Here is a 17,392-nt window from a genome sequence, read left to right on the forward strand (position 1 = left end):
ATTGAGAGACGCTTTTTAATAAACAATACTGTTGACGTTTCCTTTAGTGCCCCTCTGTTCTTTGACACGTAATAATCCAGGTATTTCCTCCTGGTTGCAGACAGGTGATGGTGTGAACGATGCCCCGGCCTTGAAGAAGGCAGAGATCGGCATCGCCATGGGATCCGGTACAGCTGTGGCAAAGTCAGCGTCTGAGATGGTGCTGTCTGACGACAACTTCTCCACCATCGTAGCTGCTGTGGAGGAGGGCAGAGCCATCTACAACAACATGAAGCAGTTCATCAGATACCTCATCTCCTCAAACGTGGGAGAAGTCGTGTGGTGAGACAAGAGCGCCATGAGACGCAGCTGCCGGGCGGGGACTGTCTTCGTGTGCGGCTGACGTTTGTGGGTCTCTCCTGTGTCTGTCTGCAGCATCTTCCTGACAGCCATCCTGGGTCTGCCTGAGGCTTTGATTCCAGTCCAGCTGCTGTGGGTTAACCTGGTGACTGATGGCCTGCCTGCCACCGCCCTGGGCTTCAACCCCCCAGATTTGGACATCATGGATAAACCACCCCGCAACCCTAAGGAGCCACTCATCTCTGGCTGGCTCTTCTTTAGATACCTGGCCATTGGAGGTATTATTCACTCAGACGTGAATAAATTATTGTGCAGTTGTCACTGTGTGGGGTGGTGCGGTGGTTAGCACTGTCACCTCACAGCAAGAAGGTCTTGGGTTTGAATCCAGTCAGGGTTCTTTTAGTCTCTCGCTGCATGGGTACCGGGTACTCCAGCTTCCCTCCACGGTCCAAAGACATGCCTGAGTTAACATTAACTGGTGATTCTAAATTGTGACTGGTTGACTGTGTCTGTGTGTTAGCCCTGCTGATTGGCTGACAGGGCTGTCTAAAGAGCTTCTGTGCACCTGCGCCCATTTTTAAAAATCTAATAGCAGAACAACTTGATGCATTTTCTAACACTTTATCGATGGTACCTTAGTTAACGTTGATTTTTCACACTATAAGGCGCACTTAAAATCCTTTAATTTTCTCAAAAATCGTCAGTTCAACTTATGTATGAATTCTGGTTGTGCTCATTGACCTTGAACCGGTTGTATGTCATACACTGCGCTCAAAACTCTGTCACAAATGTTTTAGTCCGACTTTGCTAAGCTACGAAGCCGCACCTCTTGACGGATTGTTGGAACATCACGGCTGTAGTCAGGAGCCTTGCAGAGGAATCTGGGTCCTAAACTCCATCTATTTCAGGTCCCAAAGTCAAACGATCACTGCAGCATCACTGAGAGTTAAAAACTGTCTAAATTCTTTCATCTTTAATAAAATGATCAGTGTTGCTGCTTTACCAGGTGTAACAATTAAGTTTAACATCCAGGCATCCATGAAAACAGAATTTATTACACTTAACAGAGTTAGAAGTTAGCAGGAAGTTAGCTCACTAGCTTCCACCTAAACATGATATAGCATGTTCTGAATGAGAGATTTCTGAAAGAATTCAAACGTACAGCTCTGCTATCACTTCCAACATAAATGAAGACAGGAAACTAAACAGCAGTGACGTTTGTAGGGTTACTGAAGTTGGGCTAGCTGGTATATAATGATGTGCTACGTGATCGCTAGCGACACAGCTATGTTAGCATAAACACAGTGAAGCTGGAGGATGAACGCTAACTTTATTCCACTCGATAAAAGTTAACGTGAGGGTTCTTCATGGTTAGAGACAAATGCAATTGCATGGCAGGATGCTGTAAACGCACCAAACTTCAGTCAGGAGAACAACTGAGATAATCCATCCACAATACCAGGTTAGTCATTAATATACTGCAACAACATGGGAATAGAGCCGCTGCAGAGGATTCAGCATTAATGAATCAATGGTACAGAAGTGGAGGAAGCAAGAAGAATGAGTTGAGGAAAGTTTGACTTATCTGACTGTTTGGTTTCGCTTAATGCGCCTTATGGTAGGAAAAATACAGTAACAAGATTTGAGATGTATTTAGTAAAACGGCGACTGTCAGTAGGCCTAGCATCTTTTTTTTTTTTTTCTAATCAAGCACTCATGTCAGCATGTTTATTTTCCTGAACAGCTTCTCCTTTGTAAGGTTATTACATTTTATTCTTCGCACACTGAATAACTGTAACCTTACACTTTGTCTGTATAATATTAAATTTGTGACTGTGCGTCTATCAATATCTGGTTTTGTCTCACAGGCAAGAAACGGCAGCTCTTGTTTGTGTGTATAAATATAAATGTATGTCTGTGTTGTCTTGCAGGATATGTGGGTCTGGGAACAGTGAGTGCAGCCACATGGTGGTACCTGTTTGATGAGGAGGGCCCACAAGTGTCTTTCTATCAGCTGGTGAGTTGTAAAACAGTTTATCTGACGTAGCTCCTGCCCTAGGAGAACATGAGCTGCATTGTTTCCTGTTATACTGTTTACCCCACCTCTATGCATCCTTTTCATTCGCTGCTATTTGATGCAGTAACGTTTGATGATCCCAGCAGCAGACAGGCATAGAAAGGGAATTAAGATTTCTGTGGATTGATTGCATGCAGAGCTGAAATGAAGCCAGGGTTTGGCAGCCGCCCCCCACCCAATCTGAGCAGAGTCCCATCAAACCAGGTCGCAACACGATGCACGAGCGCACGCTAACTCCGCCTGTCTCTCTCTTCACAGCGACATTTCATGCAGTGCACTGAGGACAACCCCATGTTCAAAGAAATAGACTGCGAGGTGTTTGAATCTCGCTACCCCACAACCATGGCGCTGTCTGTGCTGGTCACCATCGAAATGTTCAACGCGCTCAACAGGTCAGTCGGCTTCAGAGCTGGTGTCAGAGTAAACGAGCCTTAAATGTCACAAACGTCAGAAATTTACTCAAAGAAAGCGACGCTGTCATTCGACGAGACGGAGCTCCCTTTGAGGAATAACGATCCGTGCCAGAAAGGCCACGGCCGTCGCAAACATCAGCTGTTCACTGTTTGAACGACTGATTTTTGTTTTTATGTCCTCCACCTGAAGAATGTGCTTAAGCGCACATCTTAAGAAGAGAAATTATACTTTATTGAACGGAGCTATGAAGGGTCATTAGCTCTGTTTTGAAAGAAATGTCCAACTCGACGAGGTCTGATCACCACTTCAGATGGAGTCCAAAGATGGTCCAGCCTAACGCCGGCACATCTGTTCATTTTCATGCAGCTTGCTGGAATATTTTCATCAGTTGTTGTTTTGCAACCTGATCCTGAAATGTTAGCATGTTTTCATCTATTCAAACTTCTCCTTACAGTTTGTCTGAGAACCAGTCCCTGCTCAGGATGCCTCCCTGGGTCAATATTTGGTTGCTGGGAGCAATCATCCTCTCCCTCTCCCTCCACTTCTTAATCCTCTACGTCGAGCCTCTGCCAGTGAGTACACAGGACACGCAGCTCTTTGAGCGTTTAAAAAAACCCAAACACTGCATGCTAATAATCCTCAGCACTGTATCGTGGCCCAGATTCACGAGCCGTGTTTTATGAGTCCGATTCTTTTGCCAGTGATGACACAACTTGTCTGTCGTCTGCAAAAAAAGTAGGATGGCCCTGTAGGTGTAATGTAATGCAACAGCCAAATGAAACTATAAGTAGCTAAGTTCATAGCTAGCGTCGTGCAAAAAGCAGATACAGAAATGCTGTGAGTCAGACAGAAGGCGTTACAAAATAAAGGTTTCCATGGCTCCACTGGATTATGTTTTCTTGCAGGCTGATGTCTTTGCATTTTTCAAAATAGTTACAAAATATTAAGCTTGCATGTTAGAAAAGGCTTCTGCTGCAGCTTTGTCATCATCGTCTGATTTCTCTTGTCCTTCAGCTCATCTTCCAGGTGACCCCTCTGCATTGGTCCCAGTGGACTGTGGTCCTGAAGATTTCCTTCCCAGTCATCCTACTGGATGAGGCTTTGAAATATTTATCCAGGAACCATCTGGAAGGTATGTTAAGTCCTACCTGTTTTTAATTTAATAAGCAATTTTTTTCAAATCAATAAACGAATCTAATGATGCTTGTTCTGCTCTTTTTTCCTTCTCTTCTGCATTTCTAAATCAGCCTAAACTCTTTTAATCTCACCTTCTGTAAAAAGGTACCTGACTTTCTTTGTGCTGCTTTCTTCCGTCTCCATTCGAACCTGCCTGCTGTCCGATGGTTACGTGTTCTAAGCCTGTGGGTTTTTGTTTTGGCAGGTGATGAGGAGAAGAAGTATCGGAGGAGATGGCAGCTGAACTAAGACCTCTCCCTCAACACACTCACACAGTTAGACACACAGCTACCCTCTTCCCATTTTTGAGCTAGGAAACGTTTCTCTCCCCTGCCCTCGTTCCCCACTTCTGCATGTCCAACAAACCACCACTAGAAATGAGGGGTGGCTTGCATGAGAATGAGTGTGAGAAAGTGAGAGCGCTTGTGCTCCTGCAAGCATGGCTGTGTGTGTGTGTGTGTGTGTGTGTGTGTGTGTGTGTGTGTGTGTGTGGGAGGACACAGACGGATGCAGACCTGTCTTTATAGTTGCAAGAGCAAGAAACAACTGCAGAAAAGAAAAATACAACTGGGCTCTGCTTTTTAAAGGTTTCTGCTCATCTTTTTGTTGTCTGTACAGTACAAACATAGTGGTGGACTTCTGGGGGGAGAGGGGAGGATGGGGGAACAGACATTGATAATACTGGGTGGGGTGGGGGTGGGAGTTGGGGTTTTAAAATCAACACAGAGACTGAAAGAGAGACTGAGAGGAGAAGAACCAGATGGACACACTGACAAAAAAGCAAAAGCATCAAGGAAAGGACGAGGAAGGTGAGAACAGCCTGGAGGCGCTGTGAGGAGAGAGCCACGGTACCCACGCGTGTCCACAGAAGCATCATTATCAGGAGGCGCTGCCCAGGCTTCTGCCATCACACTACTGGCAGTGAATTCCAGCCAGCTCTGGCCTTATCAGCACAACACAACTGTTTCTCTGGCCAGTTTGTCACAGCGCTGCTCCTTCATCACTCTTCTGTCGTTTATGCTCAGTTCCTCTCCTTCGGCCTGTCTCTGCTCTCTCTTTGTCTCTTTCTCGCTCTCTGTGTGAGGAGGCAGCTGTGGGCCCGGGGTCGTGACTGTCGGGCTCTTTGGTGGGGTTGGGGTCGCTCCGCCTAAAGGTGTGAATAGCTTTACGCTGCTTGGCTGCTTCCTTTGGCTCTAAATTCGAGGGGCTGAGGTCGGCTCACACACTGGGCAAAGAAACGAAATTTTAAAAAGTCAAACAGCAACCAAACCAGCAAATCGGTAGAGTAGTTGTGATCCAGCCCACTCAGCTGGCCCTCTTTAGCTTCACTATAATGTCCTTCTGCTTCTTTGCTGCCACTGGAAAATCTCTGCGAGTCATTTCATGTAAAGGTTAAAGGTGGATGGGAAACTGATGCTTCAGGATTCCTGCGTCATGCCTTTAATCCGCTGTGTCACACCCTGAACCAGCGCTGAGGTGTGTGTGCGTTATAGCCTTACTTGAATAAAGTTGTCTAATTTGATGTGATAGGCTTTTTTCCCCCGTCTGAATCGCACAAACGATGTAGTTTAAAGTAAGTTAGAGAAGTAAGTGGCTCGTCCCAGCGTCACGTGGACATTAACAGTGTAGATATTAAGCACATCCATGCCTTACACAGCCCACTGCACCTCCACATTAAACATGTGGTCCCGATGAATGTGTTTGCTGACCTTTAATGAGCTCGTTACCCATCACTACCACTTTGCACTCGCGTGGCCGGACCGTGATTCTCACACTGATCATGTGAAGTCTTAAAGACTCTGAATGTGGCGTGTTTTTTGGTTTTCTTGTTCTGCTTTGTGCGCTGCTCCCTCAGCTCCTCCTGCTTTCTCAGTGCTATAGCATTTCATTTGGGTGTTTTATAATTCTTAATAATAATAATGTGTTTGAATGAACCCGCAGGGTTTGGATTGTGTCTTTTAAGTCTTAATTCTGGGTTTTGTGTGGGGCCCTGGTGCTCTGTGGACGGGGTCGGCTGTGTTTTTGGACTCTTATTGCTTCCACATGCTGCAGAGAAGAGCGTGTACACATTTTTAAAAAGTCTTTGAATAGGTGGAATAAAAATGGGAATCTGCACACTGTGTCCCTCATACTTATTAAAGCAATGATATGTTGTGGCTGTTGTGTGTTTAAAGGTAGAGCTGCAGTGATTGGTTAAAAACACTGAAGCACTACAGCCATTAAAAAAACAAACACTTTGAAGTTTAGCTGAGCTCCCCTTCGAGGTCATCTTGTCGCGTACCTCAGTCCCTGGAGGTGCTCTTCTGACCACTTGTATGTGGTCATATACATGTGGTGATGAGAGGTAATGGTGATAATCTGAAGGAGGACGGTAAACAACGTGAGCCGAGGCTCGTGCCGCCGCTCACCTTAGAAGCGTTTTGGCCGTGCAGACTTTGGGAGCTGTCTAAAAACAGCAGCTGGGTAGAAATGAGTGGAGGTAAACCTCATCCTGGAGCAGGAGCTCTGCAACACAGTCATCTTCTTTGTGTTCTGACCAAACAATTACTATATTCAGCAGACCTGGTATATTAAAAATGGCTTTTACTTGCAGCACGGGACTTAAGGAGGTTTGTTTCATTTTTTTAAATTGAACTGGGAGTTATCAACACAGTGTGCAGATCTTTTCCCCCTTTCTCCTTTTCAGACAGCATTTCAAACCCAGTACTTTTTTCAGTGTGATGCAGGAAATTTACCCTTCAACACAATCCATCCAGTCTGCAGCTGTTGACTGTGGCGTATGCAGCTGTGCTACACACTCGTTTTGTTGCTTGGTGATGGGGTTGTTTTTTTCTCGCTCCAGGGAATAGCTCGCCAAAGTATAGATGTTTCCAGTTTCGCATGCTCTCTGGGGTCATTCTTGGAATGCACAGTAGGAAACTGACTTAAGTAGACGAGGCAAATTAAAACAAATACACTATAAAGTTTGTTAAAACACCTCACCAGTTTTAATATCTATCTATATATATATATATATTAAAAATAGGTTTTAAGAGCAGACTAGTCCTTTAACTATAGACCAGAAGCTGGATTGTGACTATACTTGACACAAAGCAGCCTTTATGTTAAGGTTGAGCGTTTCATGATTTCCCGTCACCACCGTGTGAATGTGGCACCTCTTTCCAGACCAGCAGATTCCACATCCCTGTCCCAGATCTCCAAGGCTCTGTAACATGCTGGCACGATAGGTCTGCGTAGCCTTGTTATTTACTACTGAATCCTCAACTCTGTACAGACGCTGAGAAAACGATCGCATGGAACCTTGTTACTGTAATAATACCCTATACAGTATATAATATTTAATTTTTTGATAACTTGCATCAATGAAAACCTACTTACAACAAGAGACGGACTTACAAGACTTCCTGTTTTTCTTTTTCTTTGGAGCACATGGTATCTAAGGACCTTTGTTTCTTGTCTGTTTTGGTTTATTTGTTTCCTTGTAGAATAGAAAGGTTGTTTCTTCATGTTTCCATTTGGTTTTTACACTTGTGGGGTTTTGTGTCTTTTACTGTAGGGAGAAGAATATGATGATATCGTGTTTAGGATAGACGAGATTAACGCTTACGCTAATAAGTGGCAATGACATGGAACATTTCAGTGATAGCTAGCTGGTGTGAGGATACTCAAGAAATTGTGAACGAACAGTGTCTGGTTTACACTGAGCGATAAGCAGTGATGAATCCTGGGATATGAAGTTTCATGAGTGTACATTGAAGGGCTTGGTGGTGATGCAGGCTCTAGAGACCCCTTTCAGATCTGGGACGTTGCAAAGCTCTTCCAGCTTGGTACTCCGAGTCCTCCGCAGTCTGTAAAAGGCTAACCTCCTTTACTAACAGTGAAGGAGCGATCGGGTTGAGATGATAACAGCTGACTAGTGAACGTGCCTCTAGAGCCTGACCTCCACCTCTGAGAAATTAAAAGGATTCTCTGTGTTGCCTTGTTAATATTAATTGTGGACACATAATTTTATAAATGACAAAGACGTGGAAATAAAGATTATTTATCTTGTTATTTATTCAGAGGCTGTGGGTTTTTTTGTTTAAATGGATGATTGTCAGTGCAACCCCCCCCCCCCAACACTTGGGACAGTCTTCGATATGTAAATGAAAGCACGAGGCAATAATGAGCAGATGATTTGAATACTATAGCTGTGTCTCACTTCAGGGGCTGCATCCTTCGGTGGACCCGGCCCACGTAGACCGTGAAGGCCGGAAGTGCGAGGTTGTGAGATGGGACGGTCTAACCTTCAGGTTTGCGTCACCGCTGTCTCAGTGGAGTTTAATAAACTCAGCCGTCTGCTCCTTGCTATCTAAAATGTAACAGGACACCAGAGTAAACTCTTGACCATCAGATTTACTCAGGAACAAATCAAACACTGAAAAATATCATGTTTGTGCCGGGAGGTCGCTGTTCTCGCCGGCTCCAGTGAGCCTTGAACCCCAGTCAGCTATCGAGCTGGTGGGTAACAGACGTCTCCGAAAACATCGGAGCGCTTTTGCAAATGTGCGATGTCTTGATAAACTGAGCAGATATTTGAAGTTTGCACAGCTACATACTCGCCTGAAAATATCTTAAAAGTTTATTTTGTGGCCCAGAAAGAATAATATTTCAAACTTTTTAGCCACGCTCCTCAGCCATTGTTTGAAAAGTATTTTTATATTATTATAAAAATACTATAGTAATTAAATTATTATTCAAAGTATTGAAAAGAGTAATATTACAACTAAGTAGCGGCCGCCATTGTTGGAAACTGGAATTGGCTGCTGTGCTATGAATTCTGGGATATGGTGGTCCACGAAGGACACACCCCACCCATCCTCCAAATCTGGGGAAAGGGAGGACGCATTTGTCTTCGAATTGGGACAGCCTTCGGCGCATCGCTGTGACGTAATCAGCCTTCAAAGGCGGCCCCTGAATTGAGACACAGCCTATGTTTATTTTCAAAATAGTAAAGACAACATAGTTTGAGGCCAACAGGTGCATTTCAGACAAATTAACCACTCGGACGTGCGGAGAATATCCCAACCATGAGACGACCCCCTATCAGCAAGCACCCGGTGACTGTGGGGGGGACCTGCCGCAGAACCAGGATCAGGGAGGGGCGGCCATTGGCTGAGGGACATGGGACAAAAGACACTCTGTGAAAGAGATTAATAACAACTAATGATTAAATGCAGTGTGAAGAATCCTTAATCAGCCACATTATAACAGGATGGGTCAACAACGAGTTTAAATACTTGGGCCTCTGCCAGTGTTCAGAAACGAAGAAGCCTCTTGGACGGGGGTGAAATGTCTTCACAAACCTAAAACAAATCCAGTTGCCTTCATTCAAGAACGTCAAGAGCACCGTGACCTGGATGGACCCGTACGGTCAATCCTCTGAGTTTACGAGCAGCTCTTTACAAGAGTCGTGATTTATTACAGTTTACTTTTAAACGTGTCACAAAATTAAAAAAGGAAACAAAAAGTATTTATTTCTATGAGGTCATTTCTTATCATAATCTAGGAACATAAGGACAACAGCAGAATGCTGCTTCAATGACACTGGAAACACTGCTCTGATAAACCCGTGTGTGCCCTTCACATGCTTCACATTCTCACACAGTGAAGGAGCTCTGCCAGCAGGAGCGGCTTTCTCTTTGCCGTGAACCGAAAGCTCTTGTTCAGTTCAACTCTGCAAAGATACAGATGTAGTGGCCATGATTTCAAATGCAGTCAAATCCACTGATTTTATTATTATTGAATTTAAATCAGTGGAATAAAACTGAAGGACAGCTATGGGACCAGCAGGGGGAGATGTTGCATCGCATTCCTGGTGCATCTGTGCTGTTTACTAAGTGGGCCTGTCAAGATGCTATATGTAGCTTTTATTCTGCAGCAGCTGCACTGATTGTGTCCTATAACACCAAGGGAGAAAAAAGACCCAACAGGATGAAATTAAGTTTCTCCATCACACTACAGCCTAGCAGCACTTTCCACTTCTCCAGGAAACCTAATCACCTGCACACACGTGCCAGATATGCTTTCTCAGACCTCCCATGTGAGAATGGCACACATGCACGCACATTGTCTCCAGAGGGGGAAGTTCCTCTCAAGGGCCGCAGAGGAGGATCTCATTAGTATTAGGTTGTTTTTTCCAGCAGGACAGATGCAAGACAGCATTCAGCAGAGACGCTGTCCCAGTGAAAGGCAAGTAAACACACAGGCCAAAGATAGGAGTTGGGAAAACTAATGGAAAGACTGCAAATTTTTAGAGCTGATAGCAAAAGGTGTTTGAGGAGAATTGTTGCGTTTGCTTAAAGTGAATCCTGCCAGGATCCTGTTGCTTTCATATCAGCAGGAAGAGAATGTCCGAACTGTGGTTTAAGACGTCCTGTGAGACGAGACCACAGCGTTATTGCTCTGAAAACACACACCTCTGCTTTCATTCTACATGTCGGCATGAAAACTGAATAAAATGAATGTCTATGAAAGAAAAAGCAGGTGAAATAACAGCACCCCTGAGGCTAACTTGTAAAGCATCAGCAGAAAGAAGGATGAAATTAAATATTATTCTACTTCAATGTCCAACTGACTCACACACTTTTTTCTTTTTTGTGTGAAGCTGTTTCCAACGATTATGTCTTTGTGAAAAAGACCATATTTGTTAAAATGCAACCATGCAAGACAAGAAAAAATAAATAAATCGCTAAGGCTAAACAAGCTCCGACTCAAGCAGGGATCCCTGACCTTTGATAATGATCTGGTCATGCCACATGCCTTCTTTGAACTCGTTTCATACGCTCAGTCCTGTTATGCACATACAAGGCTGTGCTGCGGCCGATTTGCACCATGACTCATTTGAAAACAAGCAGATGCTGCTCACAGTCCAGCAGGCTCTAAAAAACAGGAATGGCTGGGAAAGACTTGAAATTTGAGGAGCGATTGCGCTGCGAGGACATTGTGCCCCTTATCCCATGGTGTCAGCCCGTGTTGTGCTGTGAGGCTGGAGCTGTTGCCAAGAAACCAAATTAACTTGCTGTGAACTTCCACGCGGCTGTGACAGAGAAGTGAAGAGCTCAGAGGCTGTGGCACATGTGCACCACTTACTGCAGCTTTACAACTCAGAAGCCTCCAATGTACTGTACGATACAGCCGGCTGCAGTTTAAAGATCGTTTAAGATTCTGCACTGAAAACATAAGAGATTGGAAAATGAACTGACAATTAATATCTGTTTAGTTTTAATAGTTCCAGCTTCTCAGGTGTAACAATTTGTGGCTTTTAATTGAAACTATTTTAAAATAATAATAATTTAATCATTTATTAACTAACGAATTAATAATAATTATTTTTATTTGGCTTTTATTTATGTCTTATGTGATAGTATTATTTATGTACAGTACTGTGTGTCAGCTGTTTGTTTTTAAAGTGCTTTATAAATAAAGATGATGATGATGAAAAACATATGGTGTTGATTTTACTTTAGCCCTCTAACACTGTCTGACTCCATGCATTTATATTACCTGCAGTAAATCCCATCAATCACTGAACTAACCAAGAACTAACCAATTCATGTATAAAATAGCTAAAAGTTTTGATTTATTCTCATCGTGCAAAAATGAATTCTTAACTACACGTTAAGCTTCTGTGCTAGTGTGACGTTCATATTTATAGTGTGGATTTTATTTAGGTTTAGCATTTACTATCTTATACATGTAAGTAACATTTATTTTTATAGCAATTTTCTAGATGAGGCTCACAAAGTGCTTCACCACAGTCGACCAATAAAAACACAAATATTAAAAGGAAACAGTATCCACTAGTCAAAAGTGAGTCTGTGCGAATAAAGCTTGAGCTGCTCACAGGTCTCATAGTGCGGACACCATCATCACACACACTTTCTCCTTTAGTTTTCAGCCAGTGAACAGAGAACAACAGCTGGTTTGGTCAAAAGATTTCAGTGACCTGCATGTTAGCTGTGGCTCTAAGACACAGGTGTCCAACTGCAGGCCTCGAGGGCCAGAGTCCTGCAGGTTTTAGACGTGTCCTTGATCCAACACAGCTGATTTAAATGGCTAAATTGCCTCCTCAACATGTCTTGAAGTTCTCCAGAGGTCTGGTAATAAACTAATCATTTGATTCAGGTGTGTTGACCCAGGGTGAGATCTAAAACCTGCAGGACACCGGCCCTCGAGGCCTGGAGTTGGACACCCCCGGTCTAAGAGTTTGCTATAGTGTAAGCAGGTGTTTGACCGATCAGAGCCCTGAAAGTGATCACCAAGATGTTAAACTGAAGTCTGAACTTCATGGGAACAGATGTGCAAAGATGACAAAAAAGGTGTCAGATGAGAACACTTAGTAAGCAGCCCCACAGCTGTAACTTGGACCAAAAACGCCTTACAGTGACTTACAGTAGTCTGACTGTGTGAAACAAAGGCCAGCATTCGACTGAGGCGGGTAACATTTCCTAAATGAAACAACTATTAAAATATCTTTATCAAAACGAAGAGCCTGGTCAAATGTATGTGCCGACTGCAAATACAGATTTTGCAAATTCAGGACATGTGACTCTGCTACATGTGAGCTCAGTTAACCCTGGGATTATTGCCACTGACACTGGAGAGAGATGGGATACGCCCAGAAAGTCCATCATGAGGATTGCGATCCCAAAGAATGACTCGCATCCACCCGGGCCTGCATGTTGTTAATCTGCTGTGATCCATCTTCATGCTTGCTGCAGATGTTTAAATCACAATCATTAATTGTGCCGTGCACATCTCGTGAGACTGTAGTCAGCCATGACGGCGTGCAGCGTCTTCCATCGCTGCTGTCACACAACTCGGACACATCTGGTGATGTGTGAAGACAAACACAGAGGTGATGTTTGTACTGTGTGTTCATCTATTAGTAGGTAGTTAGCAGAAACAGCTGACTTTAAGCTGCCTGATGGAGTGTCTTCATGAAGAATTTTAGTAATGATATGAAATGAAAGTGTGAAGTTGGCGCCAGCACTTGTTTGAAATCGCACCTCCTGATGCCAAACTACGTCACACAGATTCCTACTGCAGACTGCAGTAAACTAAACATCCATTCATCAGACTGACACGTTTCAGCCTGAGCGAGGTGTCTCGACTGAGATAATAAATATTTAAAGTCCTCCTCAAACGTGTGTTTGACTTTGTGCTACACCACTTTGATGTCTCGCTTGAATGACGGATGTGTTTCACTTTGTCTTTTAAATACGTGTGTCATCACTCTGGGCTTTTTAAGAAGGAGAAAGGTGTAAATGTTGTTTATTCCATGCTCCAATCCAGCTCCGTGAGCTCAGGCACGCTGACACTCACCACAGCTCTTTTATGATCATGTAATCAAAGGTTCTTCAAAAACAGATGTTCTTACATTCAGACTCTTTGACTGTAATATAGGGTGTACGGCACGCATATGGCACACAGTATGTGCAGTATTTGGCATTAGACTTAAACATATTAATTCATAAGCCATCCAGAAATGTTCCTCTTTGCTGTGGAGCGTACTCGTTTGATATCACCAACAGCAGATGTGTGACAGGTTTACGATAAAGTCCTGCTGGTTCAAGTTCACACAGCACTGTAGCCACGCGCACGTCTGCATCACAACTGCAAAGACAGGACTAAAGATTATTTAGAATTGTTAACGTCATGTATTTTTTAATTGTGTTTTCTGCAGTCTGTGTCGTGGATCCTGGGTTTTTGTAAGCGTTTCCTGTGTACTCTCTTTGTGTAGCAGAGATTTCTCGACTGGTTTCTTTATGGTTACTTTGTCATTGTAGTTTTGCTACGTATTACAGTCTAGCTTCTGTTTTTGTTTTAACTCCGTGAGTTTCACTTTGTCCTGCTCCCCCGTGTGTCTTCTTGTTAAGTCCCTGTCTCTATGTTAGTTTTCTTTTGTTGTGTTACTTCCTGTTTTATTTTGTTAGCAGTCGTCGCCTGTGTCTTGTTCCTTGTTTTACTTCCCCCTTTCTTGCTGTCCTTGATTAGTTTCAGCTGTGTTTAGTTCCTTGTCGGACCTGACCTGGTTTGTAAATGCTCTAAAAAAGCTGCCTGTTAGTGTTTCCTTTGGAGGTACAACGACAAAAAGATGAACGCGAGCAAACACAAAAATAATGTTTCCTGCTGAGTTGAACCCTCTTGTGCATTTCCCTACCAGTACTGCTATTAAATGAAGACTTACGTCAGCTTAAACGTGTCTTAGAGGACATGATGGATCCACTGCAGCAAAAGGCCTGATACCAATTCGATGGAAGGCTGAGCTTTGCCCTGCCAGCAGTGCACATAATTAGATATATTGATTATGGCGTTATCTGTGACTAGGAGGATCACTGGGTGCACATAGGAAGCAACTGCAAAGTGTTTCATTTAATAAACCTTTTCAAAGTCTGTATTACACAGTGATGCTAAGCTTTCTAAACACCTTGAGTCTCAACAGGAAGGTCAGCTGGGCTCTGAGTGCTTATGCCAGATGCACATTTCATGCCTCATAACATGCTCCATATAATTTTTACCAAAATATTAGGAATGATTTTATTACTGCACTAATACTTCACCCCTACTATTTTTGACATTACATAACAATTATATGGAGTATCTTATGGGACATAAAATGCACATATGGCATTTTACTATTTCTTTCTAATATTTCCCTACTGGTAGCTGCATTGTGCTACATCACACACCATCTCTCTCTTCTTCCACTGGCCACCTGACCTCCTTGAGACCATTCGATGCTATTGCGGTACTGAGCCAACTCATTTTTTAATATTTTGCTTCCAAGGAGCCAGACGTGTAAGTTCTTTAATGCTGAGCTGAAGCTCTTCAGTTGTTCTTACTGTTGTTTGTTAATCCACTTAACACTGACTTCAGAATTGTACAAAAGGCGTAAGACTCAGTGGATGAACCAGTGATAATGCCAACCATCACAGTTAACAGGCACGAATAGTATGTTTGCATAAACAAGATCATTTCTAACAGCTATTAACGTAGGGCGGCCATATTTTGATTTCCAAAAAAGAGAAAACTTGGCTCACTCATGAAGAACTTTCTTAAAGAAACATAAAATCGTTCCGGGCATTTTGACTAGAGACCGGCCCCCCAGGTATGAAAGCCATAACCCTAACCCGCTGTGGTGACAGTGATGTACAGTCTTGTTGGTATATGTGTGATTTCTATACATTTTACATCAGATAAAAACTTTCAGATGATTATTTATCAAAAGTGAAACATTTTAAATGAGAATAAAGAAAAGTATTTCTGAGTTATTTTTATACATCGGCGAGCATCTGGCCAATCCACCACCTTTCATTGTTTATACCGTTTATACCGGTATGCCCGATGGCCATGTCAGCTATGGTCGTTAGGAGGGAAATTTCTTTTGCAGTGAAAGAAGGACTTGCGCTTTGGGGTCGTTTAAACATCATTTGGCGCGTTCCTGTGCGCTGTCTGTGAGCGCAGAGCACGCGCCCACAAAGCAAGTTTGGGGATGACGTCACACACGGGTCCTCTGGACATTTTTATCAGTCTCGAAAATCCCCACGGACAGAACGTGAAAAGAGGACATGTCCGGGGGAAAGAGGACGGTTGGTCAGCCTATATTAACTGAAAACTTGACATAGTTCACCACTGTGTGCAGTGCGTCTTTTTTTTTAGTTGAGGAAACTGGACAAGTAGAGGAAGAAAAAGAAGAAGTGGCAAACCTTAAAAAACCCTCTTTAACAGTGTCTGCAAGCCACGTCCTTAAGAAATGGGGAAAACATCCGGTAAAAACCCGGACACAGAGCCTGAGAGCATCCAGTCCTTCAGCTGATCACCTGCTGTTCACTGAAGTGCTCTTAGTGATAGGGAGGCATTTATTTCATAGAATCAGCCAAAGAAATGAGAAGAGCTGGATGTTTTACCAGCATCCGGTGGAAAATGTGGGCCAGCAATTAGACTGTTTCACCGACTGCTTCTCTTATCTCCACTAATGAGTCAGACCTTCCCTGAATTTTGTTTCTGGGGAAACGAAGCAGGATGGCCAGCAGAGGCGCTAATCACACTGCTGTACACACAGTGTTAGATGGATGGATGATTATGGCAGCTCCACATCTGTGCTTATAAACCCGGTGATCTAATCCGGGACACACATGACGCTTTATTCTATAACGCCAGGAGTCTGGCTGCTTTGTGTGAGGTGAATAGTGACCAGTAGCGCCAGTATCGGAGTTTTCCACGGCCGTCGGCACCGACTGGCCACGCTGCGGGAACAGGGCGGATCTTAGGACCCGCGCTTTCATTCCTCGTCGAATAACAAAAAGTTAGGGGGGCGCTCGGCGTGCTGTGGACGTGCTACACAGCAGTCAGAGTGTGTCAAAGTGTCTGTGGTCAGCCCCTTTGCTGCTGCTGCTGTGCTCCCATTGCAGTGGTGCAGCAGCAGTCAGCTGCAGGGCTGCGTGTGTGTTTGTGTGCGCGATCTGCCGCGGGGTGTCTTCACTACTCTGTGGCTGCACTGTAAACAAACCGAGGCGAGTGTAGGCTGGTCCGCCCGTGCTTTCCGGAAACGATGGTGCAAAACACGGGACACACCTCGGGTCAGCAGCCACACGCAGAAGCCCGACGAGGTGCCCGTCTGTGAACAAAAGGCAGCGAAGAGAGCGACTCGAACAGGCACCGCGCGTCCGAGCGGGACAACCCTCTGAATCCGGGGCTCGAGCACGCACCAGCGCTCTTTTTCTGTTTTGTGGGTAAGTGAAACTTTTTCCTCTAAATCCTCGCGTGGTGTGTTCCCGTCGGGTTTCAGGGCAGTCGCCGTGGTGTAACACAGGTACGCTGGTGTTGTTGTGCAATGCAGATGGAGCTCCCCGCACGTGCTTTCTGACCGTGTTTTAATGATGTTCAGTGGATCGCTCGCGTGGGTCACTGCAGTTTGTTGCACTGAATTTTAAGCGCTTTTGCGCCCTCGAGCTGGAAGCTGCACCGAAACGCAACGTTGCGTGACGTGCCGCTTATTTATGTCACGCACCTGGCAGAACATGATGTGGCCTTGCACCAGACACACGACGTTTGTCAAGAATCTAACTGTGCAAACCAGAAACTTAGATTCCAGGGTTACTGTGGAGGGCCCGGTTTTAGCCCAGTTCCACACTGGTATGTCTCATGCGATCACAGATTTCCCTCTGTGAGCCACAAGCTGTAATTATTTATTGATTAGAGAGCCAGCAGAAGATGAATCCTCGAAATGAACACGTGTGAGTTTGAAGTCCTCATTTGTGGAATTTAAGGACTAAATTTCACTGCTTGCAGCCTCTCAAATACGAGGATCATATGTTAGAATTCAAATGTCATTGAAAGGAC

General features: G+C 44.1%; 2 protein-coding genes across 3 annotated transcripts in view; both read left to right on the forward strand.

Annotated features, from left to right (window-relative positions):
* The window catches only part of atp2a3 (ATPase sarcoplasmic/endoplasmic reticulum Ca2+ transporting 3), a 43,808-nt gene extending 35,749 nt beyond the window's left edge, over nt 1-8,059 (forward strand). Inside the window, exons 15-21 of the mRNA XM_080867536.1 lie at nt 101-321; nt 415-617; nt 2,271-2,356; nt 2,675-2,808; nt 3,285-3,402; nt 3,845-3,962; nt 4,212-8,059. Of these exons, the coding sequence (XP_080723662.1) occupies nt 101-321; nt 415-617; nt 2,271-2,356; nt 2,675-2,808; nt 3,285-3,402; nt 3,845-3,962; nt 4,212-4,255 (924 nt within the window). The 3' untranslated portion in view covers nt 4,256-8,059. The remainder of the gene's footprint in view (nt 1-100; nt 322-414; nt 618-2,270; nt 2,357-2,674; nt 2,809-3,284; nt 3,403-3,844; nt 3,963-4,211) is intronic.
* An 8,071-nt stretch (nt 8,060-16,130) lies between these two features.
* The window catches only part of camkk1a (calcium/calmodulin-dependent protein kinase kinase 1, alpha a), a 56,347-nt gene continuing 55,085 nt past the window's right edge, over nt 16,131-17,392 (forward strand). The window contains exon 1 of one of the 2 annotated variants that reach the window (XM_080866745.1): nt 16,131-16,782. The gene's annotated coding sequence lies outside the window, so the exon portion shown is untranslated. The remainder of the gene's footprint in view (nt 16,783-17,392) is intronic. The other variant, XM_080866746.1, reaches the window with a different exon arrangement.

The sequence above is a fragment of the Rhamphochromis sp. 'chilingali' genome (genome assembly GCF_963969265.1).
Source record: "Rhamphochromis sp. 'chilingali' genome assembly, chromosome: 19".
NCBI classification, from domain to species: Eukaryota; Metazoa; Chordata; class Actinopteri; order Cichliformes; family Cichlidae; genus Rhamphochromis; species Rhamphochromis sp. 'chilingali'.